This window comes from Vitis riparia, chromosome 2, assembly GCF_004353265.1.
Source record: "Vitis riparia cultivar Riparia Gloire de Montpellier isolate 1030 chromosome 2, EGFV_Vit.rip_1.0, whole genome shotgun sequence".
Classification (NCBI taxonomy): Eukaryota; Viridiplantae; Streptophyta; class Magnoliopsida; order Vitales; family Vitaceae; genus Vitis; species Vitis riparia.
Genome location: NC_048432.1, coordinates 16,720,636 through 16,747,919, shown reverse-complemented (window position 1 = coordinate 16,747,919; position 27,284 = coordinate 16,720,636). Strand labels below are relative to the sequence as shown.

The window sequence follows — 27,284 nt, the reverse complement described above, 5'->3', positions numbered from 1 at the left end:
AAAAATAACTTTCAAATATGTTTTTTGTTTTACTTATTCTAAAAAACTTTTTTATTAACTCAACCAAAGTTTTTTTTTTTTTTGAGAACAAAAACTGTTTTACAGAATTCAGTTCCCAAACACAATTTTTTTTTCTTCTTAATATACAAAAAACTGTTCTTAAAAACTATTCTCCAAAACTGTTTTCCAGAATAGTTTTCAAAAACAACAATTAAACAGACCCTAAGTGTATCTAAACAGGTATTTATTTATTTTTGTTTTTTGGTGGTTTCTAACCTTTTTTTTCCTGGATAATCAACTACTGAGATAAATAGGGAATCCTTCTAGTGTTCGTCGAGCTTCCATTTCAATTTGACACTCATAATTTTGGGTTTCTGAACTCACCAATTCCATTTGCCTCTCTTGCAGCATTGTAAGCATCTTTGTGAATGCAAACCCAACAAACATCGCCTTCTGTACCGTCACACACTGGCAGAATTGAAGCAGTTGGTGCTGTTGATAGATAAATATAACTTTGACGAGACACCCCAATGTAGAGATTTACAAAGGCAGCTTTCATGTTCTGATGATTCGAATGCTTTGACAAAAAAGGTTCAATCATGTTTCTTAGCTAACTGCTAAACTAATACTAGTTTTCGCTCTATGCTTGTAGTTTATTCAATGTTCCTAAATTTGTCCATGTTTCATTTTTATTAATAACCCCTTTGGAGTGTATCCTTCTTTTTTGCCTGCATATTGTTGAGAAGTGAAAAAAGTCATGTTCTAATAAGGTCTTTTTTTAGTTGGAATAATCTTCTTGTTGTAAGGTTTTTTAATTATTAATGAACTTTATTATGATTTTGAAGTACAAAGTTCTGAAATTTCATATCAGATTATCTTAGTAAGATTTCTTCTTGACATCCCTTCTTTACCAAGAAAGCCCAAGTCTTAGTCATCTTCATGGTTGTAATATTTGCTTCATTCTTTTATTCTTACTTGGCTTAAGTTTGGATGATTTAATTTGAGGCTCTAGCATATGGGGCATTACATGGATTATTTATATAATTAAACATCTGTTTCTTATAGATCTATCCATATCTCATAGAAGAGATAGATCTGCTTGGTTTATGCGCATGCAGGGTTGTTGTCCTAGCATTACTTGTAATTAACAGGAATCTGCAACATTGTCTTTGTAATCAGAAGTTTTGCCATTGTTTCATTCAACCACTTCTGAGGGAGACAATCATTGTGAAAAGATCTAGATCTTATTTATGTGTGTGCTTATTGTCCTGGCATTATTTGTGATTGACTTCTAAATAGCATCTTAGCTTTTAGAATCAGAAGTTTCTTCTTAATTTTGATTTAAAAATTTTCAAGGGAGAGACTCACTCTGAAATAGGGATATTCGGATTTATAAAAAGAATCTCCTTATTGGGATATTCACCTGTATAAAAAGAATCTCCGTATTGTTTTTTTGGATGTTACTGAGCAGTTGAGGATTTCTATTGATTTTTCATATTGTTAAATATTCTTCTACATTGATGTGTATCATCTGGTAGTGACAAATCAGACTTTGCTTTTTTACTTGTGCGTTGGATTAAAATATGGGATTGGACATGTGTTATATTTTAAAACTTGTTTTGTTATTGATCTGTATTTTTAGGATTAAGGATATTACAGTATAAATTTTCTGTAATATACACAAAGCAAAAGTGAAAAGGAAAACAGAACAGATATGCACAAACGAGGAGCAGTATAGATAAAATTGGAAATTGTAATTCTTGCAGGATACCTTATGGTAGAATATTAGGATCCCAGTGGGAAGACAAAAATTTACATGGAGCATTAATGTCCCCCTGAGATGAGAACAGGATTTTTTACTTTTTTCCTAGGAACTTCCTCATTACAAAAAGTTATCCTATTTCTTTCCCATGTGGCCTGGAAAGGTTATTTCTGCATTTCTCTTGAACATTGCCAAGAGAGATTTCATAGTATTAGGGTCTGTTTTGATTAACTTCAGAGATTTCATGGTTTAGTGTCTCTCTCCTCCTCTTTGACTTACACTTTTATGTTGTAGATGTTTGTGTTGCTGAACACATACTTCGAATTATTTGGTAAAGCTTTACTGAAATATTTTGGTTGCACCTAATCTGTAAATCTATGGTCTTCTTTACAAAGAAGAAATATCATGGCAGTTGTAAAATAAATAATCCCACCAATTAACAAAAAGTAACAAAAAGCATTGTAGCTATTGTCTACTGACGCCATCTAATGTATGTGTAGGTGAAAGGTGGCCATGTTTCTCTCGCCAAACTGGCAGAAGAATGGATTTTGCGTTCTTCTAAGATTTTTCAGATTCCATTTTCCAGAGACGCTTATGTTAATGCATTGAAGGAAACTGAACAATTTCTTTGGGCTGGTTCTGAAATGGATGCGGTGAGTTTCAAGATTTTGACAGTGTTCCAATTTTTTATTCTTTTTATGTCTCATGGAGATGTAATTGATAACAAGTATGTCTGAACTAATTAGATTTATCCTGCACTGGAATATAGGTGAGGGCCGTGGCAAAGAATTTGATTGAAGCCCAGAATTGGGCTGAAGGCATAAAAGATTGTCTTTATAAAATTGAATCATGGTCATGTAATCGGAGCCACAATTTGGAGAAAGTAGATTTGGAACATGTTAACAATTTTCTGAATTTGAATCCTCTGCCTTGCATTGAGCCTGGGCATCTTAAATTAAAGGTGAATTGCAGCTGTAGTTTCTGCTCTGTGCAATCCTTCAATCTGCCAATTGAAATTCTTACAGCTGTTGGTTCTTTTTTGAACAGGGTTATGCAGAAGAGGCAATGATTTTGGTTCAGGAAATTGATTCTGCCTTGTCAACGAGTTCAAAATCCTCTGTATATAAACTCTCCACTTTATTCCCTCAGTTACCATACTTACAGTGTATTCTTCAGATCGTGTGGAAAGAAATTCTAATCACATGATTAAAAGGACTAAATTATTTTGATTATGTTTTGTCTATATCTATTAGTCTGATACACTTTATTCCATTATTGACTATTGTTCCTTCAGATCCCTGAGTTGGAACAGCTATATTCCAGAGCGTGTGAGGTACCTATCTATGTAAAGGAAATGGAGAAGTTGATGGCAAGGATTTCTGCATTGAAGGTATATAATTTTTTAATCCATTATCCAACCTCAGGGTTGACTTCCTACTGCACTTGAGTTTTTCTTTTGGCTGTCATTGTCAGTCATTTGAAACATTGTTAAATGTCAATTAATTTTGGAATAGGTGCAAACTGGTCTTTGTTCTCTTGCTTACTGTTGTAGTAATTGGGCATTATAGTACCATTTCTGCATTATGTTAGATGGTTATCAATATTATAGCATGGTTTTCTGATTCTTTTTTCCTTTCCAATCTGATGATTTTGATGAAATTTTTTCATCCACTTTTTGTAATTTTTATTCCTTGTGTTCCTTGATCATAGAATTGTATGGCATTATCTGGATGGATTTCATTGGTTATGTTGATTAAGAACTGTATAAAACATTATCTGGAGATCATGTTATGGAGATGGTAAAATGGTGTGTATCCACTGCGACGTTTTCTGTTCTGTTTAATGGCTCATCAACAGGTTTTTTCCACAGCATTAGGGGATTGAGGCAAGGGGACCCTCTATCGCCTTACTTATTTGTGATTGGGATGGAGGCTTTAAGCTGCCTCATAAATAGAGCAGCAAGGGGGGGATTCTTATCAGGCTGTAGGATAAGGGGAAGGAGTGGAGATGAGACTTAAATTACTCACCTGCTGTTCGTTGATGATACGGTGGTATTCTGTGAGGCTTCCCAAGAGCATATGACTTTTTTGAGTTGGTTGTTAATGTGGTTTGAAGCTATTTCAGGGCTGAGAATCAATTTGGATAAGAGTGAAATTTTACCGGTGGGGAGAGTAGAGAATGTAGAGATTTTGGCCCTTGGAACTCGGCTACAAAGTGGGAGCACTTCCTTCCACTTACTTGGGGATCCCCTTGTGTGCACTGTACAAATTTGTGGCGGTTTGGGATGGGGTGGAGGAGAGGTTTTGGAAGTGACTAGCCATGTGGAAGTGGCAATATATTTCTAAAGGAGAGAGAATTACTCTCATTCGGAGCACTTTGTCTTGCATGCCCATTTATTTAAGTGTTGTTTGTTTTTTTTTACTTAATTCTAAATGGAACTTTAATTTTTAATAGAGTTAAGCATTAGGTTGTTTGTTTCTAAAATATTTTTTTCCATTTAACATTAAAAAGTAAAGAAAAACTAATATGTTACTTTTTCTATTTAGAAAAAGCCAAATATTTTAGTTTTTTCTATTTAGGAAAAAATTTATAATAAGTCATGATAAAGTAGGAAAACAAACAATCTAGAGTCTGAAAGTAAATTACTTTTGGCGAAAAGCTAAAAAAAACACCCTTTTAATGTCTTTGATGTGTGTGCCAAAAGTAATTAGATTGAGATTAGAGCAAATCTAAAGGGACTTTCTGCAGGGTGGGGAGCTTTGGAGAGGAAGCCTTATCTTATAAAGTGGGCAATTGTCTGCTCAGATAAAAAGAAGGGTGGCTTGGGTGTTAGAAGTCTTTCTACACTCAATTGGGCCCTTTTGTTCAAGTGGAGTTGGCGCTTTGCGGTAGAAAGGGTGACCTTGTGGAAGCTTTGTTATTAGTAGGAAGTTTGGGGTGGAAGGAGGATGGTGTACCCAAGAAGTGAGGGAGGGCTATGGGGTGGGGTTATGGAAGGGAATTAGGAAGGAAGGGTATCTAATGCTTAAAAAAACTGTATTAATTTTTTATTTTTTATTTTTTGTGGGGGATGGTAGAAGAGTGAGATTTTGGAAGGACAAATGCAGCGAGAACAATACCCTTTGTGATTCTTTCTCCTCTTTGTATGCTTTAGCGGATTCAATAAAGGTGTGGGTAGCGGACTGTTGGGACTCGTTGGGTGTAGAGGGGGGCTAGAATCCCCGGTTCTCTAGACCTTTCAATGATTGGGAAGTGGAGGCGACAGAGAGGTTTCTTTTGTCTTTACAAGGAAAGAGGCTAGTCATTGATTTGGAGGATAAGGTGCTTTGGAAGGAGACTAAGGACAGGAAATTTTTTGTTAAATCCCTTTATAATGCTCTCAAACTTAGAAGTGCAGTTCCGTTTCCGAGGAACATCATTTGGAGCCCTTATGTTCCTACTAAAGCGAGTTTTTTTGCTTAAGAAGCTTTGTGGGGGAAGGTTCTAACCTTAGATCAACTCAAAAGGAGGGGGTAACCCATAGCTAACAAATGTTTCCTTTGTTGTGCTGAAGAGGAGTCTATTAATCATCTTCTAATCCATTGTACCAAGGTAAGAGTTTTATGAGAGTTACTTTTTGCGTTGTTTGGTGTGTTGTGGTTCTTTCCGCTTTCAGCTAGAGATATCCTCCTAGGATGGCATGGATTCTTTGTGGGCAAGAAACATAGAAAGGCTTGGATGACAACTCCACTATGTTTATTTTAATCTGTTTGAAAGGAAAGAAACATGATTGCTTTTGAAAATGAGGAACTTTTGATTCAAATGATGAAATTTTTTTTGTATGTAATTTTTGGTCTTGGTCTAAGTCATGAAGTACCTTTACCTTTAATCAACTTTTTTGATTGGTTGGGTTCTAGGTGAGGGCCGGGGAGTTCTTTTTGCATCCTCTCTTCTTTTTTGTTTTTGCCTTTAGGTGTCTCTTGTATACTCCCTGTATGCTTTGGGTTGACCTTTAGGTGTTTTTTTCTTTTAATATATAAATTTTTCTGTGTTTACCTATAAAAAAAAATGTTATGGAGATAGTAGAAGATAGGTCAAGATGCTCCAACAAGTGTAATTGAATTGACTGAGGATGAAAGCATAAACAATATCATACTCGCCAGGGTAGCCTAATTGGTTAGGGCGAACACTAGGAAGTGTGGTCTCAATAAGTAGCACATGGTCCTGGGTTTGAATTCTGCCATTGATGAGATCTTGAATTTACCCGATGTTGGTTGTTGCGGGACGGTCGGCACCCCGAGGTTTGGGTCCCTATAAAGTCCTAAGGGCTTGGAAAAGCATAAAACAATATCATGAGTCTAAATTGATATTGCAATTTAATAGTTCAGCTTTCTATCCAACTGACTTGTAAAATCAACATAATTTTCAAAGGTTTTTATTCTGGTTTAAACTCATTAAGGTTTCAATTGCTTCATCAAGGGTTAGGAACTTTTTTCCTGAAATGATTCTACCTAGAAAGAGAAAGAAAATGGGTTTTATTTTTTATTTTTATGTTTTTTCTTTTCTTTTTTGGGGAGGGTGGGTGGAAGATGAAAGTTATTAAATCTACTTTAAACAACACCTAGAGGGGTTGAATAGGTTTTTGAACCTTTTTAACCTAAAAATTAGTTATTAATAATCCTGTAACAAATCCTTTTTTGATTTAGGGAAACCTAAAAACATTCAATGTAATAACATAAGATTTATTATGTGGAAAACCATCCACACAACATGCAGATGTAAAACCCATGGGGTTAAAGACTTAGAATCACAAATCCATTATTTGAGAGTAAAGTACACAATTTTACCCGTCGAAAGGCATCCCTAAGTCTTACTCCTTAGCACCTACACTCACTGCATGTTTGCGATGTAGCACAATGTGTGCTCTTAATGGATCTTACCTTAGCACCTAAGGGGATGCAAATCTCCTTCTCAACTTAGTAGAAGCGAAGACAATTGTTTTTGAGAGTTTTGGGAACAAAAAGGCAAATTAGGTTTTTCCAAACATTTGCATCAAAGAGGAAATCCTCTTTAGGCAAGTTATTTATACTGCTAAGAACTTGGTGGACCAGATCTAGAGTTTTCCCATAATAAAGCTTTTACAAGTTGGAATATGAAAGCTTTGCAATGGGCACTTGAGCGCTTGAGGAGTTTTTTAAAACTGTTTTAAGAATCATTTAGCTCAATTTAAGAATCTAACGTCCACACCATGCCTTAAGTAACTCCAATTTGCCTTTCGTAACTCCAATTTGCCTTTCCTAGTTCTTTCCATGCTTACTGTGTCATCTCGGTTGATCACGTAATAACCTTAAGTCTTTCATTGGAGAGTGAGACACAATTTAGAAAGGTCTTAAGCTAGAATGAATGGAACAAAATTGTTAATTTTAAACTACATAGCTTAATGTACTAATAGAATAGATGATATGAAACACATTTTTTAAACATATTGTACATGAATGTTGATTTTTTTTTTTTTTTTAAATTCTTACAGGATTTTGTGCCTATGATTTTAGATGAGTGAAGGTTTCATTTCAAGCTTGTAATTTAGTACATTACAAGTACTTGAATTGCTTGTTTTTCATCCTCATGTGTCTCGAACCAACTTCTTAGGTATTTTCCATACATAAAATGGTTTAAGAATAAAATTATTAGTGGTATCACAATTGAAGCCTCTTGCTTTAGGCATGTGCATGTTGTGCTCGACTCATCATTTTTAACCTATCTTTGTGCATAAACATTTCTTGTATTTTGTTACCTATTGTTTCAATGTATTCTCAGAATTTCCTTTTTATTCCATTTTTGAAGAACATAATTATTTTGTGGATTTAAAATAAAACTATAGGTTTGTTTGGCGATTGTTTTCAAAAACAATTCTGAAAAACAGTTTTTGAGAATAGTTTTTTAAAACTGTTCTTTGATGTTTTGTAGAACAAAAGTTTGTTTGGGAATTAAAATGGTTTTAACTTGTTTTTTATGTTTTAAAACTAACTTCTATATGTGGTGCTTTATTTTTAATCATTCTTCATATTTGTACGGTTATTTTTTAAAATTACCCTCAAAAAACAAGTGAAGACAATGAAAAACAACTTAAAGATGTTCTCTGAAAACACCTTATTTTCTATTTTTAAAAACATAAAACTGTTTTTTGTTTTCTGGTTGTCAAACTTGTTTTCCTATTTTTTTTGTTATGGAGAAAAGAAAACCATTTTCGAAAATAGTTATCAAATAGAGCCTATAAGCTATGGTCCTATTATTGATTGTCTTTATTTAACTATTGAATAAATAAATCAGTTTTGTTTTGCATTTTTTTTGTTTTTATTTTTTTATTTTTATATTTTGCTGGAGAGACTTTGTGGGAATTTTTTTTTGACAATGGACCAACTCATGGAAAAGGGTGGTAATTAGCTAATTAATATTGTTTGAAAGTGTGATCAGAAATCAACAAACAACTTGCTAATCTGCTATGGTAAAGATAGGAATTTGTGGCATTTGGTATTCTTTATTTTTGGCCTTTTTTCAAGTGCTTCCTAGTCCACTAAGTGAAATTTTATTTTTGACAGGCAAATGAAAAGAAATTTATAAAAAACACTAAAAAAAATGCACACCCAAGTACACAGGTTGTGTACAAGGAGCACTAGACAACACACCCTAAAAGAGAAGGCACAAAAAACACTCCTCCTTAGGAAGATCTCATCCTACAAAATTGAATAAAGATGTAGAACCTCCCTCTATAAACAATTTCATCCTTATAAAATGATTACAAAGAAAAGAATTTTTCAAAGAAAGACCTGTATGCTCCACATTATTAAAAGACCTTTGGTCTCATTCTCTCTATGCTATCCAAAAAATGCGTAATGGAATTGCTGTCCAAACCTTCTTACACCTTTTGCCCACAAAGGATCCATACCTAGATGAAAAAGTCCTTATGATTGTGGAAGGGTGGACCCAATATACACCAAACAAAGGAACGAGGAGCTACCACAAGAGACTTGTCTTGCAACGATGGAGGAGAATATGATCAATGGATTCATCTTCAACGTTACACAAAGAAAATACCTATTTGCAAAAGACTACCCTCTCCTTTGAAGTTGGTTGAAGGTCAATACTGAGAAGAAACTTGCTTTAGACGGAACCCATGGGTTCTAAATAATATCCATGGGAAAAAGTGTTGACTCTCCCAGTTCCAAGATGGTGTCTAAAGTCTTGACAGAAAACATATTCCTCCTTTGGTCCAACCACACCACCTTTTCCCTCCCTCTCATTGTTAAGTGCCATTCCTTGCAACCTAGCAAAGAAGTTTTGTCAGGGTGGAATTCGAACTTTGTTGACAAAAAGGAGAAGAAGGTGTGGATAACAATGATGTAGTGTTCGTTGTGGACAATTGTGCAGGAGCAGAATGATGGAACTGTTGAAGGCTTGGAGTGCCAGATCAATCCCTCAAGGAGTATTTATTCTATCTCTTTGCTTTCAGTCTACAAATACCTTGGGAATTGATTTCTTATCTTTGTTAGATTTTATCAATTGTATAGTATTTGCTTAGAGGACAGTTGTTTTTATCTTTAATCTTTTGTATTTTAGTGCCCTTTCTATTTATTTTGGGTGCCCCCTCCTTTTGTTGGGATTTTTTTTTAATCAAATCTCTGTGTCTATGGAATTATATAAATAAATAAAAAGGGCCTTCCAAGCAAATTTTCTTTATGGCCAAAATCCTTATGTGCTAAACCAAGCAATTTCTTTTCTATTGCTTTGTTCTGTTGGTTTCTATTCCCTGCCATTTGTTTCTATTACTAACTTGGTCCATGGTTGAGAGCCCTTAGGTTTGGGTGGACAATGTAAAAAAATGCATCCTTGAGAAATGCCCTGCAGCAATTGAGGTTGATGTCCTTTACAGGTTAAAGTCAGAGGTGATTTAAATTGCTTATTCTGTATACTTCTGTATCATTCTCTTGTTTACTTCCTAGAGTTTTAGATTTTGTTTCTTATCAATATGAAATATTGAATAGATGCTGGAGCTTCAAGTTCAGCTCCCTGAAGTAGAAATGCTTATGGATCTTTTACGACAAGTTGAATCATGTCAGGCCCGATGTAATGAGATATTGAATGGTCCTATTAATCTCAAGGTGAGTTTTCATATATGCTTTGATTTTTTTTTTCTTTCTTTCAATTGTTGAACCTGAATTGGGTGGGGGGGCCGTAAATTATTGAACTGTGGAAATTCAGCAGAATGTTGAAGTGCTTCTTCAAGAATTGGAAAGCATTACTGTCAACATCCCAGAGTTGAAACTTCTGAGGCAATATCATGGTGATGCTGTTTCCTGGATTTCACACTTTAATGATGTTCATGTGAACATTCATGAACGGGAGGATCAAGAAAATGTAGTTGATGAGTTACAGTGCATTCTAAAGCAGGGATTGTTGTTGAGAATTCAAGGTTTGCCCCTTGGCATGTGCAGATTTTTATTTTTTATTTTCATGTTCAAAAATAGTTATTGCTCACTGTCATGATGTTATATGGGCCTCATGTCTGGTTTCTTTATCAAGCAGTTGATGAGTTGCCTCTTGTGGAGGTTGAGTTGAAGAAGGCTTATTGCAGGAAAGAGGCTCTGAAGGTATTCAATGCAAGTGTTTTTTTCCCATGTTATGTCAGGCTATAAAGAATTCCCTTTTGTCTTGTTATCCTTTCATCTCTTTCAGCTACTGAATAATGGATGTTATGCTTAGTGAATGGAATTGATGCATCTTTACTAATTAGATTTAGTTCTTGTAGTTGTGGCATTCTTTTTTCAAACTATTAACTGTTCTAAGTCATGTACAGGCGCGTCGTACTAAAATGACTCTGTTCTCCATCCAGCAACTAATGGAGGAGGCTGCCATGTATGCTTCCTCATCCTGTTGTTCCTCACAAGTTGACAATATTTTATGTTTTTGCTTTATATTTTTGTTGCTGTACAAAAACTCATATTGAAAAATTTCAGGCTACGGATCGAAGGAGAGCAATTATTTGTTGATGTTTCTGGAGTACTTGCAGCTGCTATGCATTGGGAAGAAAGAGCAGCACATATTTTTGCAACTGAGGCTCAGATGTCTGACTTCGAGGATGTTATAAGGTTTTTATGTTGCTTCCATTTTTTCATTCTGGATGTCTTGGGTTATGCAGCTTATTCTTCAATGGCTATAATAACCATGTTTTCATATTTTAGGACTTCAAAGGACATACATGTGATTCTACCTTCTCTTGATGATGTCAAGGATGCAATTTCAATGGCTAAGTCCTGGTTAAAGAACTCTAAGCCATTTTTAGGGTCTTCTTTTCCTGCCGCACATCCCTCCTGTTCCTTGCTGAAAGTTGAGGCACTGAAGGTTCTTATTGTCTCTTGCATTCTTTTTGTTTGCTAAATAATTGATGGGCAGTAGGCATGACAATATACACTCCATACTTTGCAGGAGTTGGTTTCTCAGTCAAAGCTTTTGAAGATATCCCTGGAAGAACGAACCATGATCCATTCTGTTTTAAAGAATTGCTTGGAATGGGAGCATGATTCCTGCTCTCTGTTAGAAGAAGTGGATTGCCTATTTAACACGAATAATATTGACAATGCATTGATTAATGGTCTTATTCCAAAAATCGAGCATCTTGTTACTATGATTGAATCTATCTTGGAAACTGGTTTATCTCTTGGTTTTGATTTTGATGAGATTCCAAAACTTCAAAATGCTCGCTCTATACTGCAATGGTGCAATAAGGCTCTTTCTTTCTGTTCTGTAGCTCCTGCACTTCCGGTGAGTAATTCATTCTAAATATATAACATGCCCTTTGCAATGTGCATGCTACTTTTCATGTTGCAACTTGGTTTTACTAATAACATCCATGCATATTCTTATGTGGATTTAACCTTTTTTGTATAGTGGAGGTGTTCTATCATTTTTTTATTAGGTTTTCGTAATTGTGGGGAGGACTCCTCATGCTTCCCCTGTTCTTTTTATCTATAATTAATACGTCTCTTGTTTCTCATTAAAAAAATGTAGCTAGTGGCATAACATTGTTTTATGTTATTTTAATTCTTTGTCATTGTTTTATCTTATTTGTTTTTATTTTATTGGCTTTTATTTTTTACATTATCTTTTCTTTACCTATCAAAAAAAAAAATTATCTCATTTACAAGATTGGTATGAATTCACAGCAATTATTAAGAGTGTTCTAAAGTTAATATATCTTCTTTTGATGATAAACAACATAATTTTTTGGAGTGTGTCAATACATCTTTACAGTAGCCTATAGTGCATATAATGCTTGCACATCCCAGATTGTCATGGATAATGGTTTTGGAACATTTTGAGGCTTTGATCCTTTGATCTGGCCATTAGCGCCTTGTATCTTTTTGGTCGGTTTATCAGATTCTCTTTTTATCTTTTAGGGGATCGAGAGCTTGATGGAGAATGCAGAACACCTTCCTGTTACATGCGCCTCCAGTGCTCTCTGCAGCTCATTGATTGATGGGGTTAAATGGCTTAAGAAAGCATCAGAGGTGATTCCTGTTTCATGCAATGGCAAAATATGCAAATTAAGTGATGCCGAAGAAGTTCTTTCCGAAGTTCAGGTATTTAATCTGTTTGTTTTATCTTCTCATGTATTCACTATGTTCTTTTAAGACTATATTGCTCAACATGTGTATTCAAGTTCTTTATATCGATATATACTTCCATTTACTCTGTTATGGACAACTTACTTTTTATGTCTTCAAATTGCAGAGGATTAAAGTTTCCTTTCCATTGATGGTTGGTCAACTTTTAAAAGCTATTGAGAAACATAAGTGAGTGTTCTTGTTTGTGGAATTCTGTCTTCCATTGTTTTAATTCCAAAAAGATGTAGAATTAGTCAGTTGGACATATACTATAAAAAATGGTTTGATAGGTATTGGAATCAAGGTGAATCTAGTTTGTCACATTTATCCCCTTGTTTTTTTTATAAGCTTCTTTTGATTATCAGGGACTTATCTTGATAATGACTTACATTTAAACTGTAAATGTAGGTTGTGGAAAGAGCAAATTCTTATCTTTTTTGGTTTGAAAACTGAAGAACGATCTTGGTCTAAATTGTTACAACTTAAGGTAATAATATGTTTCGTTTTGTGCACTCTGCTATATTTGATCACTTACATCAATAGTATTCTTGCAAATTGGGGGGATCTTAATCTTTCGGCATCTTAACTGTTGGCTTGAGTTTTTCATTGAAAATTATCAGAAGTTGCAACAAATTTTTATTGAAGACAGTTGTGGAGTGTTGATCTGAGGTTTCTTTTTAAATATTGTTTAATGATATCATGGTGATGCTCATGCATAAAAGTTCTATCTTATGAGTTTGTCAATATTTCAGTTATTGGGTTGTCTATAGTACTTCTTGAACTGCTTTGCATTTTAGCATATTTAAAGGTTAACTAGAATGGTTCTTTTATTTTTCTTTTTTATAAGCTAATTTACTTAATGAAGCTTAGTAATGTACCAACCCCTGTATCGTGATCCTAAACAAAAAAAGTACAAACTGCTGTATGGGATGCCACAGCACAAGCTTTTGGTGTTTCTGGAAATAAGATCATATGCCCTGAATATCATCTCTATTCCTTATTGTACAGGGAAACACGTAGAGGAGTTGTTTCAATTAGGATATTGAAAGGCTTTGAAATCATTAATCTGGACTGTCAGTGGGCCTGAATGTTAAGTTCTTGTCCAATGGTTAGTGTTTTGTAATAGGTTTTGGACATCTGGCTTCTATTTTCTAGTTATCTTATGTCAAGCAATGATATCCGGATTTTCCAACTTCACCCTAAATTACACGACATGGTTTTGGGTGTGGGATTCTTTCTGGATTTTCCCAGATATCATTGTTGGATTTTGATTGATTTATTCTTTTATTTTCAACTTCCTTAGCAGATAGTTAAATTGGGGGAAAAAAAAGAGAAGAGTTTACTGGAAAGTGAACTTTCATAAGAATTTTTGGGGTTACTAAAAAAAGGATGGTGATAAAGGAGAAAAGAGAGAGTTCTTATTAAAAGAATATTTAGTTTTGATTATTTTTAATTGATTTTTTCTTCTTTTGTTATGCCGTATCAAAGTGTCCATAACCATTATTAAGATTCTTTCTAGCTGAGTCAGTGTATTGAAACTTATAGGTGTGAGGGATAGACACATATCAACATATGACACTCCCAATTGAACCAATGCAACATCAATGTTAAGGAGTGCCTCTGTGCTGATTGGTGTATAGAGGCAATTTAGATTAGCTTTTTAAACCAGCTATCTAAATTTCTTAGGCCAATAATTTATATTGAGATGTGGTTTTCTGAGAACTGTTTTACAGCTATAGGCAGCTACATTTGCTACAGGCTATTTTCTTGTTATCCTTTTGATGCCACATTATTTGCAGCTCATTTTAACTGCGGTTATCCTTGATGCATTCAGGAACTTGGAAAGGATGATGCTTTCAGTTGTTGTGAGTTAGATATGGTTTTATCTGAAACTGAAAAGGTAGAGAAGTGGAAGCTACACTGCATGGACATTGTGGGGCACCCAGTTGGAGATGTGAATTCTTTGCTCGATGCTTTAGTAAAGGTTTAGTTCAAAAGAAAAGAAATTACCTTCTTATTTCTCCTACTCTGATGGCTTAGTAATGGTTTTTAATAGATGTATTTTGGAATTTCTTTCAATGTCATACAGATTAAACATACTCTAGATAGATCTTTGTATATATACAAGAAGGCCAGGGGTTGCAATCCCAGAGATCCATGCATTCACTGCTTCAGTGACATTAAGGATCAGGAGTTACTAACCTGTTCGATATGCAAGGACTGGTAAGGTACTCGTTTCATTGTTAAAATTTCTGCTGCTTATTTAATCTCTTTCTCAAGTTTCAAACTTGATCATCAACAATCCATCCTCTCTATGTTGATGGCTCAAATTTCAATTCTGGAAAACCATCATTTTAGTTTTTGTGGAGCATTTTTAACAATGTGAGTCAATTCCTATTATGTACAGGTTTTGACTTTCGAGTGGAGAATCCACTGATTTTGATTTTCGGAAAAGAAAAATATATGATTGATTTGTATATAATCCTTGTTTTGTTTCCAGTTGGGGTTTATTGTCTGAATTGTCATATACTTGGTTATTTTTGTATGAACAGCTACCATTTGCAGTGCCTAGGAGCAACACTAGGTCATCAAAGTGATGCAAAAGCATATGTATGCTCTTATTGCCAATTCATAGGGAGTGGGTCCATTTCTCGAAATGGTGGTGCTCTGGTATGCGCATTTGTTTCTTGCAGTCTGTCCTGAAGAAGCTTTAAATTTTTGTTCTCACTTTTCTATTGCTTGATGCAGAGATTTGGAGGGAAACGCCCAGAACTGAACATGCTCATTGAGCTTCTGTCTGATGCTGAAGGTTTATGTGTAGGGTAATAATCTGCATTCCTGATGCTTTTTTAATATAAAGTCATCATTGTTAATTTAGCACATCAAATGTATATTTTGTTTTCTTGGTAGGAAAATTAGAGATATGTATTAATAGGGGTTCTTAGCAAAATGTAATAAGGAGGGAAAAACAGAAAAAACGAAAGTCCCTAAACAGCCTAAACCCCCTCCCAAGCTTTATATGAAATCTAATGAACCTATGAATCAAAGAAGGAACAAATGTATGGTTAATCTTTTCAATCGTCTTCTCACTCATCAAAAATTCTTTTCAATCATCTTCTAGTCAATTTCTTAGATTGGCTCAGTAACAATTGGTCCTTTTGACTCCTTTTATATATACATCAATCTCATGAATAGAATGATGAAGGTAAGTCAATGCTTCACCATGCTCATCTTTTGGAATAAAAACGCAAACCTTGTTAGCTCAGTATGCACTGAGTAACTTCTACATGCTTTTAGAGCTTGTATTTTCATTACCTCTTATTTTTTAATTTAGTGTGTCTCCTCTCACACCTTTTGTCTCAATTGCTTCTGTTAGAATTCCTCACCATCTGTGTAACTGTAGGTGTGTGTCCTTTGCTCTCACTTTCAGTTTGAATTTCCTCATTATCAGTGTGATGCGGCCATTATTGGAGAAGATATTGGCAAGTAGTTTTCATCATCAGGCAATTTCAAATATTGAGAAGCAACAAATTGTATCATGTCCCCAATTTTGCTAGTCATTTCTGCCAGCTGTTATCTTTTTGTTTTTTTGTTTCTCATCTTTTACACCGTGATGGTATTCTAATTGATTGATTTTTGTTTAATTATTTTGGTCTAAAATGATAGAAAGAGCATCTGACATTGAAATTTTGCTTAATAATCTCCTTCCATTATGGAGAAATAGCTGCTAGACAGGAAAAGACGAGGTTTGTGCATTTATTAACTTGCAACTTTGTAAGATTCTCCTGAATAGCAATCTAAGACTTTAGAAGGCGATTTGAGGTAGATTCCTTTTTACCATTTCAGAATCATGATGAGCATGGGGAGGCATGTGGATAGGGTAGTCTAGGGAGTCCATATTTTAATGTTTGATTCAAGGATCAAAGTGGAGGTTTGGATATCGAAGTTGGATTCTTGAGCATAGTGGAGGGGAAAGAATTCCTTAATTGGTTAGGTCTGGTTGGTAGAAAATTTGCTGATAAAGAAATTTCTAGGAGATTTCCTTAATTGGTTAGGCATCTCCCCTACCACTTATCTAGGCCTTGTGTTGGGAACCCTTTTCAGGTCATTTCCTGTTTGGGATGTGGTAGAGGAAAAGATTTAAAGAAGGATTTGCTATGTCGAAGAGATAGTACTTTGTCTGGTTTACTAATTTACTTAATGTCTCTGTTTGTCATCCCAAGAAGGGTGAACTCAAGGTTGGAAAAGATCCAAAGGGATTTGGAGAGGAAGTTACATTTGATGAATTGGTCTATAGTTGGTGTGGATTAGAGGAATGGGGATCTATGAATTAGAAATCTATCCCCTCTTAACAAGGCTCTTCTTGGTATATGGTATTAGAGATTCGCGATTGATAGAGAATCTGAATCCCTTTGGAAATGGGTAATTTTAGGAAAGCATGAGGAAAAGGGGGGTTGGTGCTCCAAAGAAGTGAGGGTAAGGTACAAAGTGGGCTTGTGGAAGGCAATCAGGGTGGGTCATGGGATAAGGGTGAAATTTTTAAAGGATCGCTGGTGGGGGGATGTATCCTTGAGGGAGGCTTTCCCAAAGCTTTTTCGCAATTGCCACTACTAAGATGCATGGGTAGCTGAGATGCGAGAACCAGGATGGGGAGGGGGTTGTTAGAACCCTCGGTTTATAAGACTAATTTATGATTGGGTATTAGAGGAGGTGGAGGCCTTTTTTAAGGGGAAGCGCATATCATTAATAGGGATGTGAAGGAAAATATGGTATGAAGAAAGATATTTTCTCAGTTAAGTCCTTTTGTTCCTCTTTATCATGTAGAAGGATGGAGGCATTCCCTTATAGCACAATTTGGATTTCCTTGGGTACCATCAAGGGTTGGTCTTTTCATATAGGAAGCTACATGGGGCAGGACATTGACATTGGATCAACACAATAGGAATAATTGGAGGATACTGAACAAATGCTATGTGTAAAGGAGAAGAAGAAATGGTTAATCATTTTTTCCTTCACTGCTTGAAAGCAGCCATTTTGTGGTGGCTGATTTATGCTCTTTTTGTGGTGTGGTGATGCACTTGTTGGTGAGAGCTTCCCTTTTTAGCGGACATGGTTCCTTTGTCACAAAGAAGAGGAAAAAAAACATAAAATTTGTGCTTATTTTGTGAAGGGAGGGAATTAGTAGAGCATTTGATAATACGGGAAAGTGGACCGAACAATTAAAAAATCCTTTATGTATAATTTTTTGGAGCAGGTCAGAGTGTAAATAGGAGATTGCTTCTTGTCCATGATGGATTTTGTTGAGTGGTTAAGCTCAAATAAGACATGGATTATGTTTTTTTGTGTATTCCCTCATCTTGTTTTGGCTTTTGGCACTACTATATGTATCATGTATGCTTTTGTGTGCCCTTTTCTTAGGCGCTGTTATTAGATTTGATTGTTGTATAATAAAAAAAAGTTTAAGCAAAGAGTCTTCCCAAAAGGAAATCCTCATATTGCTATCTGAAAGAAATCAAAAGATAAAGGTCATCTTCAGGTAAGTATGAGGGAAATTTTTTATTTCAATTTCTATGTTCACTTACAATTTGGGAATATTCTTGGCATCTCTGGAATTGCAACGGAAACTCCATTTCTTTTACATCTATAAGTGCATGGAGAGATGCTACATTTTTTATTGTCATTATGGGTTTTGATGATACCTGAATCTGGTTGATTTGAAGTAATTGTTGTGGGTGTTCATCTTGCTTTTGCATGTTCATCTTTTTTTGTTCATTATCTTTATTGTTGTACCTGTTGGTTTCTTTGATGCCTATTTCTGAATGTTTAATTGGTTATAGATGTGAAAATATGAGCTCATCATTCTGGAGTGGCTGCTTTTTACAGGATTGAAGAAAGAGATGTAGTACAGCAACTTGTGGAGCTAGCTATTGCCTGCAAAGATTGTCTAACAGAATTGACAGACTTTACCTTAGCTTATCTTAATAGAGATCTCAGCATCATCTCAGAAAAACTAACTACTGCTCTGAAGGTACTTATTTTCCATTGTTTTATAATTTGTAGTTTGTATTTTTTTTCCACGAATACATGCAGTACTCTCTATTTTGGTGGTGTTGGATCTTCTTTTATTTATGTATGTTTTTGCTGCTATATGTAATGTATTTCCTCCCTTTTTTTCCCCTTGCCATGTATATTTTGTCTTTTCTCTTCTTGATAGACATTTTCTTAGCCAATGTAGGACATTATGTAGGTGCAAATTAGTATTATTCTCCTGGTTGTAATTGGTTTTGTTGCAAACAGGCAGTTGAAATGGCAGGTGTCTATTATAATCATGGAAACAACAGACTTGAGCTGGCATTAGCAAGAAACTCATGGAGAGTCAGGGTGAATAAATTGTTAGAGGATTCTCAGAAGCCCCTGATCCAACATATTCAAAAATTTTTGAAAGAGGTATGCCCTGTTGTTGCTTACTTGGCTGTTTGAAGCATTATTTTCGTGGGACATGAATTTATTTCTGTTAAGTATGCTCTAGCACTATGGATTTGTCTTAATTGAGAATGTTCTAGCACTCAAATGAGGGTTACAACTTACAATCATGACACTACAATAGCTTAAGATTGAAAATATATCTTTGAAAAGGATGCATTTGTTATTTTGCCCAATATTGATTTAAGAATTAAGGAGGGGAATATAAACTCGAAAAATATATAGTTTGATGGCCTAGTTCAGCGCTTATTCTTCTTGTCTACTCAGAAGAAAAAGGAAAAATGTTAACATGAACTCTCAAGCCTCCAACATGGCACAAATTGTAATTTAGCTGCAAATGCTTCTAGTGGGCCTAGGCAGTTAGTATACACATGTAACACCTTTGAAAAACAGGAGTCTCTCTGCTTAAGAATCACATCAATGGTGAAAGCTCAAAGAAGAACACTCTTGGGCCCTGCTTGTGAATCACGTCTCTAATGCTTGCTTTACATTTAGGGCATGTTTGTCATTAACTAAAATTTTTTAGTACTAATAATGAAATTGAGGCTGATTTAGCAGAAGGTAGGTTGAGCAATTAAAAAATTGGATTTTGTTGCCATGTTGAAACAATTGGGATATAAGCTTTCTTTGAAGCTTTCTATTATTTTTAGGATTGTGCTTGAGTTTAGCTATCAATATATTGTGCTGATGCTTCATGGATTTTAAATATAGCTCAGTGCTCATTCAAAAATTTCAAGACTAGTGAACACATTACAATAAGCTTACTGCTCCTGGTATCATTTTGGATATCTAAGGTGTTGTTTGGATATACTTTTTATTTTCTGTTTTTTAAAAAAGAAAATGATATTAACTTATATATAAAATGCAAAAACTTTTTGAGACTTATTTTAAAAACATAATTACTTAAAAAACTGTTTAAAAAAATTGAGGTATTAAAAAATTTTTACCTCGTCAAATTTTAAAAAGTAATTTTAAAGAATTACCTTATGTAATTTTTAAAGATAATAAGATAATCCTATACTTTTTATATAGAAGTTATTACTATTTTCTATTTTTAAAAATAGAAAACAGGAAATGTATTCAAACAAGCACTAACCTTCCAGTTTTTAAAGAGAGCCATTGAATGGAAGTAAAGTTGTAAATTGCCTATCTTTTCTTTCATCTTGGGGGAAATATGAACAGGTGGGGCTAATTCAAACCCCTCAGGTAAAATAAGAATAGCTCCCACATTCAAAGCCCCTCTTTTACCATTAGCAAGAACTTGTTCCGGTTGCATATCATAAGGAATTTGAATAACTGCTTTAAATACAGTATAAGGAAGTACTGCTTGTGGAACCTCGATATCCACAGGCTTATTATCTAAATGACAATTGGCACATACAATACGTCCCGTCATTTCTCAAAGGTGTTGTTTGAATACACTTTTTATTTTCTGTTTTTTAAAAAAGAAAATGATATTAATTTCTATATAAAGTGCAAAAACTTTTTGAGACTTAATTTTAAAAAATAATTACTTTAAAAACTGTTTAAAAAAATTGAGGTATTAAAAATTTTTTACCACCTCAAATTTTAAAAAATTTCAAAGTAATTTTAAAGAATTACCTATATAATTTTTAAAGATAATAAGATAATCCTATACTTTTTATATAGAAGTTATTATCATTTATTTAGAAGTTATTACCTTTTATTTAGAAGTTATTACTATTTTCTATTTTTAAAAACAGAAAACAAGAAGTGTATTCAAATGAGCACTAACCTTCCAGTTTTTAAAGAGAACCCTTGAATGGAAGTATAGCTGTAACATCTTTACCCAGGCTCCTACTATTGAAAGCAAGGTACGAGGAAATCATTGCAAAGCTGAACAATGTTGTTGATTCTGCTGCACTTGTTTTTGTTCCTTCTTTAGGGACACTATTTGTACCCAATCAACTATCCTTTTGTCTGATAAGAACAAAACACTATCCTTTTGTCTGATACAAACAAAAGGCTATCCTTTTGTTTATTGATGTCAATTTGTCATTACTTGCTTTGGAAAATGAGTTCATAGATGATAATTTGTTGCATTAATAAGCATAACTGGTGATTAAGGTTTTGCCTTACATAAATGCTAAGTGTGATTAATGCTCGCATGGCAGGGATTGGCCATAAGCATACCACCTGAAGATCACTTCTGGCAGAAACTTACAGAATTGAAGTGCATTGGCTTGCAATGGGCAGAAAATGCTAAGAAGGTCCTGAGTGTCGCTGATGTATTTCTCATTTATTTTTAATCACTTTCACTATTTATCTTTTGTTTAACACTTTGTTTTCCCATGTACAGGTTTCCATGGACTCTGGGGCACTTGGATTGGATGAAGTTTGTGAACTTATCACACAGGGTGAAAACTTGCCTGTTCATTTTGAAAAGGAACTTAAGGTAATAAAACAAATTTCTTTGCTCCTGTATACCTGAGCATTTCTTTGATATGCTTTTTGATTGGTGGGTGCAGTTATTAAGAGCTCGAAGTATGCTTTACTGCATTTGCCGAAAGCCCTATGATCAGAGAGCAATGATTGCCTGTGATCAATGTGATGAGTGGTATCACTTTGATTGTATCAAATTATCTTCAGAACCAAAAATCTATATCTGCCCTGCATGTAAGCCTCACACAGGGGAGCTATCTGTTCTACTGTCAGTGAATAAGGAGAGGTAAGAGTGGTGAAGATTGTGTTCCTTCCATTGAAAATCACATTATAATGCATAGCATCATTATGGTGTTTTGATGTTGTTCAGTGCTGCAATGTCAAGATACGTATGCTTCTTTGAAAATATAGTGAAACGCATTCTATAACACAGTAGGACATTTTTCTCTTCCTATTGATTTTTTTCTTAACATTGCCCAACAAAATGGTGCATTGATACAAAAGACGTATACAAGGGTACCAAATGGCAAAGAACAAGAAGATAGAACAAAAAAGCAGCGCACTTCCCTTAGTCTCCAACCAATCTGCAAAGTCAACTATAGACATTGATACCTCATTTTGGTTTCTCACATGTATACTTCTTGTATACTGTGTATGCCTGTTTTTGATTGGCTCTTTTAATATAATATATATTCATGCATTTGTACACACAGATTATCAAGTTCATGGTCAGTTGCTGGGTTTGCCATCTTGAAATAACATTTTCTGCACTAAAATCTACCTTTACATTCTAGGGCAGAATCTGTTGTTTTCATTCAGATTATTGCTATGTTGTATTCCTCCAACAATTGCTTCTGGTTTGATGCTTTGACAGATCAACTGGAGCTAAATATGGAGAACCTCAGACACCCTCTCCACCACACACAGAATCAAGAAGGAAAAATATAGAAGCTAAGCCGAGCCTAAAGCAAATGATGCCTGCAGCTATGGATCACGGTAATATCTTAAGGTATTCTGATGGAATTGATTGTTTGTTTTGGAGAAACCGGAAGCCTTTCAGAAGAGTGGCTAAAAGGCGAGCTGAGGTTGAAAGCCTCTCCCCATTTTTCCATATACAGTGATAAATACTTCACCATAGATAATCATCAATCATTTAATTTATTCAATTGATTCTTATGGTTTCAGCTCTCTTTAAGTTTGCCCAATAAGCAAATGATTAATAGTTGTTCAACTTGTCTCAATACACGCAAGATTGCGTGTGAAATTTTGAAAAGAAGCCATCAAGTTGAATTCTCTAAGCTGTTATTTCAATTTTTATGTCGCCCATCATGCAGCTATAGCTTGTTTCGTCATGAAAAGCATGGGCTCAAGGAGGGGAATTTTCATCCTTTCCCATGCTAATATAGAGGCATTTTATTGTCTCGACTGATTCTGTTTTGTGGAATTTGAAATACAGGATTCTTACAGGGTGTTTTGAGTCGAAAATTAAGAAACGAAAAGCATCTCACTAGTTTCATTATCTTAGTACCTTTTTTATATGGACTAAAAATCCTAAAAGAGTGGTTGGAGTATTTGTTGAATGAGTCTTGTCTCCCAGTAGTTTCAGAGGAAATTTATTCCCATGTAACAACAACTATTATCTTGGCTGCTCCAATGTGGGTGTTTTTTTTGTAATTTTTTCAAGTGGGCAAATACTTGCTGTATGGTAGAGGACATTGGTTCTGGGTTCAATTTTTGCCATTGGATTACTTGATGTTGATCAGTATCCCCAAGTTCGGGTCCCATGGGAGTTTGTATGGCTCCATCGTGGAAGGTTGTTCAAGGTTTAGGCCCTATGGAAAGTCCAAAGGCTTCAACTGGGAAAGGAAACTAGTGCATTAGTTTTAGGTGGGAATTGTTATTAGTTTTTAGTAGGTTTGTATGTATTGATTATTGATGGGTGTGAATCAAGGAATATTTTTTTAAAAAGGAAAAAAAAGAGAGACGAGGGATTTAATCAAAGTGTTGACATGCCTTGCAAGTTGTAAGAAGATTTAAACGACCAACAATTTGGTCTCCGGTTAACATAGAAAATGCAAAGAAAAGTAATGCCTATTTCATCTTAATTATTATTATCATCTTTGTAAACAAAAATGAGCACCAAATATCGACACATTGCTCACAGCTACTCTTTTCAACTTCACCTTTATGGCCTATGTGACAAGTTTTCTAAAAAATCAAACAAACTAATGTCAACTTGGGTTGAACAAATTAATTTTTATTCATTGTTTTAAAAATGATTTTTATATATTTAAAATTATATAAATATAACCTTATTTTGATATTTTTTTAATGTGAAATTTGCATCTAAAAAAATATTCAGTATGAGATAGAGATTAAAAATTTATTAAAAAATAATTTCACAAAGATTTAAAATATAAAGGTTATATTGTTAGAAAGATGAATTTTGTTTTCTCCCTTCCAATCAAGTAATCCAAAAATTGACCTCAAGAAATTACTTTTATTTAATCGTCCAAAATAGAAAAAAAAAAAAGATTGTTTCTAAATTTTGAATTATTATTTTGATTTTAGAATATGAACTATCCAACACATGGATGTCTCATTTCTTACTCATTCCAGAGTATGATCTTTGGGTTAATGCGTGGGAAATACCTCTATACCACAAAAAGGAAACCATTTGGAATTTTCAGCACAAGCCAAAAGAAAAAGAAAAAACGCACAAGACTTCAGAATGCATCCTCCTTGTTTTGGTAATATGATTTGATTTTGGAAGCAAAAAGCGAAGAATCAACACCCAAAGAAAAATTAATAACTACCGCTTTCAGCCTATCAAAATTACTTCCAAAACCTCCAAAGCGGTTGTGCCTCACCAAGTGTTTGTGGTAATGCCCCACCGAATTATTCATGTGACTTGTGTTTCTGAAAGTTGTTTTAGCCAACTACTAAAACGAAATTATCTTTTTTTATTAATGGGGTGTGATAGATGAAGTATGTGAAGCCAGTTAATTTGTTCCATGATTTGCTGAAAATGAAAGCCACTGAACGAGGGCGTTTGCTGGGTTTGGATGTTGGTGATAAGTACGTGGGGTTAGCTGTTTCTGATCTTCATAACAAGATTGCATCGCCCCTAAGGTAATCAGATAAACTCTCTAGATGAAATATTTTTTGGGTTTTGTTTATGTTTATGATTTTATTATATATGTATGCAGTGTTCTTCTCAGGAAGAAATCAAACATTGATTTGATGGCCACTGATTTTCAAAGTTTGGTGAGTTTGCCCTTGTTGTCTTAATATTTCTTTTTAATTTTTGTTTCAAGTTAGTTGGTGGAAGTTTGATCTTTAGATCTTGAAGGAATAATCCCAAACTGGAATCAGCAAATGCTTATCTAGTGGATGTTTGTTTTCTGCCAGTGTTATCATGTTTTAAAATTTTATGCATTATTTTTGGGTATTACAATGTGATGGTGTGACTTCCTCTGTGAAAATTGAATTTTCCATTTAGCATTCCAGCATGTTTTTGTTAGAGGGATAAGTGAGTTTGGCTGAGTTGATTCATTCAATAGTGATGGTACAGACATGGCAGATCCCTTTTGATCAGATCTTGTTTGATGTATGACCCAAGTGGTTATAAGTTGTAACCCATGTGGATATCATTGTTGAGCAGCGAAAGATTTGGTAAATTTTATGCCAATGGTCAAACATGCTGTTGGCTGTTGAATTTTTAGTTGTTACTTTTACTTCATGGCTCTCGATCATTGAAGTAGTTGGATGCTTAATAAAGTGTTTTGGAGCAATTCTGTCACTTGACTAATGTGAAATAACTGCTGTACTTTGAGACCTTAGATCATTATAAGGCTTGAACTAAATTGGTGGTCACAGCATGTACTAGTTGATAATATATTTTTGCCTGAAGGCAACTTCACAATGACGAAGTGGAGGAAGCCTAAGCCTGGCTTAGTGTTTCTCACAAAAATAGCAAAAAATACTACCTGTCATCATTGTTGGTCTCCTTAGAGTTTTTTGTCTCGCTATACCCGTTTCTGAATTGCATAAGATATGCAATAAGTGGCTAAATACTATGCAGGATTATATTTGAAATTAAACATGATGTAAGGTTGTATTCAGAATGTTCATCTGGTCCAAATCCAAGTTACTATGCCTCTTTTGTTTGCATGCAGATTTCAGACCTTTCTCTGGCAGGCTTCATTGTGGGCTACCCTTTTAATAGACAACGGAGCTCTCCAACTGTGTGTTCTCATCTTATGAATAATTAGTTTACTCTCTAAGTTCCTCTCTAATCATGGTTACCATTCTTTTCAATTAGGCTGTGAACGTGAAAGTTTTCATCGATGATCTCTGTAAAACAGGAAGACTTGAAGGTGTAAGGTATACATATTGGGATGAGTGCTTTACATCAAAGGTAGATGCTTTGTAGCTAATTGAGGAATTTTTGAAGTTCAATATGGTATTTGTATTTTTCAAGGCCGTAGATACCACTTTGGGGCTCAAGCAGATGGTTTTTAACTTTCTGCTTCCTTCTTGCATGTTTTGAAGTTTGGAAATTAACGCTATAAACTGTCAGAAGCCTCATTTTGACCAAGTCAGAAGAAACTTTGAGTATTTGGTTTACTATCTTTTTATTATTATTCATGCCTAAATCTGTCCTCCCTTGCATTTATATATGATCCAAACAACATGGAATCTCAGATCTCCCTTGTTTTATTTCATAATTTTGGCATTGGCTGATGAGAATATTTATGATGATTTTTCTCAGAATGTGGAATTACTCTTAAAGCCTTTAAATTTGCATCCAGTGCAGTCGAAGACTATTCTTGACAAATTTGCTGCTGTTGGGATACTCCAGGTAATTACCCCTCTTCTTGTCTGTGCGACAGGCTCAATAGAATCCCTTGTGAGTTGTGACTTTGTCTTGGTTCTCTTGAGACTCATTCAAAAAGCAAATTTGGGTAGGGCAAACTTTGACTTCCCCTGAAATTTGGATCTGCTCATATTGTTGAATAAGCCATTTTTAACACACAAGGTTGAAATGTCCCCATATAAAAATAAAATTAGATGATATGCCAAAATCTTGAAATACCTTATTTTGATCTAGTTTAAATTGGGGAACAAGAGTACTTATTTCTGTGCAATCAAAAGGTGCAGTGATTCGAGTCAAATACTATGTAAATGCAGTAGACTGATTTAATGTTTATAGGACACTTAAGAGGACCAATGAGTTCTTTTACATGATAGTCTGTTGGTTGCAGCTGATTTTAATTGAAATAAAGACAGTCATAGAGGTGACTAATGTTTTGTCATGTTGATGTCTAATCAGTTTTGATTTTCGGTTTTTAAAATTTTTCAACTTGTTTCAAACTCTCAAGCACACCTTTGATAATGCTAGCTTGGTCTACATTACAGGCACAGTTCCTTAATAGCTTAATCTTTTAGAAAATTTGGTAGCTCGACAAATGAAATATTAACCATTTTAGGATTTCATTCCAAGGCCAACCTGCTTTTAGGCTTGTTCTTGAATTCAATATTCCCTTCTTAAACTTTGAAGTTACATCCTGTATATTTTCATATTTGGCAGGGTTACTTGGACCATGTGAACAGGATTCTGAAGTCAAATCCAAAGTGATGAATATATCTAGTTTGTTTTGCATGAACAGGGTAGGGAAATATTGTAAACTGTTGTATTTTCAATTCCAAAGCCCCTTCATTTCATCTACTATGTCTTCTCTATCACTCAAAAACAGAGGTTTTACCTACAATGTCATCTTATGCTGTGATGAATGGAAAATAGCCAGCATTTACTAGACAACTGGATTGTGATTTGGGAATTTACATGACTATTCAGATATATTTTTCTTTTTCTTCCTTTGCTTTTGTTCAAAGCTACTCACAGCCTGTGATTGAAGGTTACAAGTAGGCCATAATGCATTCTAACTATTACTCCAGATGGCAAATGGGCGGGTTTTTTCAGGTATCTAGTT

At 34.6% G+C, this 27,284-nt stretch overlaps 2 protein-coding genes across 12 annotated transcripts in view; both read left to right on the top strand.

The window, feature by feature from the left end:
• The window catches only part of LOC117932679 (lysine-specific demethylase 5D), a 45,620-nt gene extending 22,336 nt beyond the window's left edge, over nt 1-23,284 (top strand). For 3 of the 8 annotated variants that reach the window (XM_034853990.1, XM_034853957.1, XM_034854011.1), the window contains 26 exons: nt 409-591; nt 2,263-2,415; nt 2,532-2,723; nt 2,810-2,881; nt 3,057-3,152; nt 9,598-9,684; nt 9,784-9,900; nt 10,001-10,211; nt 10,325-10,398; nt 10,596-10,654; nt 10,756-10,887; nt 10,981-11,140; nt 11,225-11,560; nt 12,196-12,378; nt 12,530-12,591; nt 12,811-12,889; nt 14,237-14,386; nt 14,492-14,625; nt 14,955-15,072; nt 15,151-15,224; nt 18,286-18,430; nt 18,700-18,849; nt 21,021-21,116; nt 21,206-21,301; nt 21,375-21,574; nt 22,163-23,284. In XM_034853990.1, coding sequence (XP_034709881.1) covers nt 409-591; nt 2,263-2,415; nt 2,532-2,723; nt 2,810-2,881; nt 3,057-3,152; nt 9,598-9,684; nt 9,784-9,900; nt 10,001-10,211; nt 10,325-10,398; nt 10,596-10,654; nt 10,756-10,887; nt 10,981-11,140; nt 11,225-11,560; nt 12,196-12,378; nt 12,530-12,591; nt 12,811-12,889; nt 14,237-14,386; nt 14,492-14,625; nt 14,955-15,072; nt 15,151-15,224; nt 18,286-18,430; nt 18,700-18,849; nt 21,021-21,116; nt 21,206-21,301; nt 21,375-21,574; nt 22,163-22,409 — 3,606 coding nt within the window. In that variant the 3' untranslated portion in view covers nt 22,410-23,284. Of the gene's footprint in view, nt 1-408; nt 592-2,262; nt 2,416-2,531; nt 2,724-2,809; nt 2,882-3,056; nt 3,153-9,597; nt 9,685-9,783; nt 9,901-10,000; nt 10,212-10,324; nt 10,399-10,595; nt 10,655-10,755; nt 10,888-10,980; nt 11,141-11,224; nt 11,561-12,195; nt 12,379-12,529; nt 12,592-12,810; nt 12,890-14,236; nt 14,387-14,491; nt 14,631-14,954; nt 15,073-15,150; nt 15,225-15,853; nt 16,151-18,285; nt 18,431-18,699; nt 18,850-21,020; nt 21,117-21,205; nt 21,302-21,374; nt 21,575-22,162 lie in introns of those variants that run through there. The other 5 variants (XM_034853981.1, XM_034853964.1, XM_034853974.1 and 2 more) reach the window with 5 other exon arrangements.
• Nucleotides 23,285-23,896: 612 nt separating this feature from the next.
• LOC117928821 (putative pre-16S rRNA nuclease) lies at nt 23,897-27,164 on the top strand. 4 transcript variants are annotated; one of them, XM_034848850.1, is made up of 8 exons: nt 23,898-24,170; nt 24,272-24,420; nt 24,498-24,555; nt 25,467-25,535; nt 25,613-25,674; nt 25,843-25,888; nt 26,063-26,152; nt 26,882-27,164. In XM_034848850.1, the coding sequence occupies exons 2-8, from the start codon at nt 24,272-24,274 to the stop codon at nt 26,927-26,929; spliced, it is 522 nt and encodes a 173-aa protein (XP_034704741.1). In that variant the 5' UTR covers nt 23,898-24,170; the 3' UTR covers nt 26,930-27,164. The 4 variants fall into 4 exon arrangements, with proteins under 4 accessions (XP_034704758.1, XP_034704741.1, XP_034704767.1 ...); XM_034848867.1 differs by lacking the exon at nt 25,467-25,535 and having other exon boundaries at nt 23,897-24,170; XM_034848860.1 differs by lacking the exon at nt 25,843-25,888 and having other exon boundaries at nt 23,899-24,170; nt 25,613-25,708.
• Nucleotides 27,165-27,284: the final 120 nt, after the last annotated feature.

Excerpts from the sequence above, each read along its gene's own strand:
- LOC117928821 (XM_034848850.1), top strand. The coding sequence starts at position 24,272 with ATGAAGTATGTGAAGCCAGTTAATTTGTTCCATGATTTGCTGAAAATG. Across the intron at positions 25,675-25,842 it reads GGAAGACTTGAAGGTGTAAG|TTTGGAAATTAACGCTATAA; the intron begins GTATACATATTG and ends CATGTTTTGAAG. Across the intron at positions 25,889-26,062 it reads AGAAGCCTCATTTTGACCAA|AATGTGGAATTACTCTTAAA; the intron begins GTCAGAAGAAAC and ends GATTTTTCTCAG.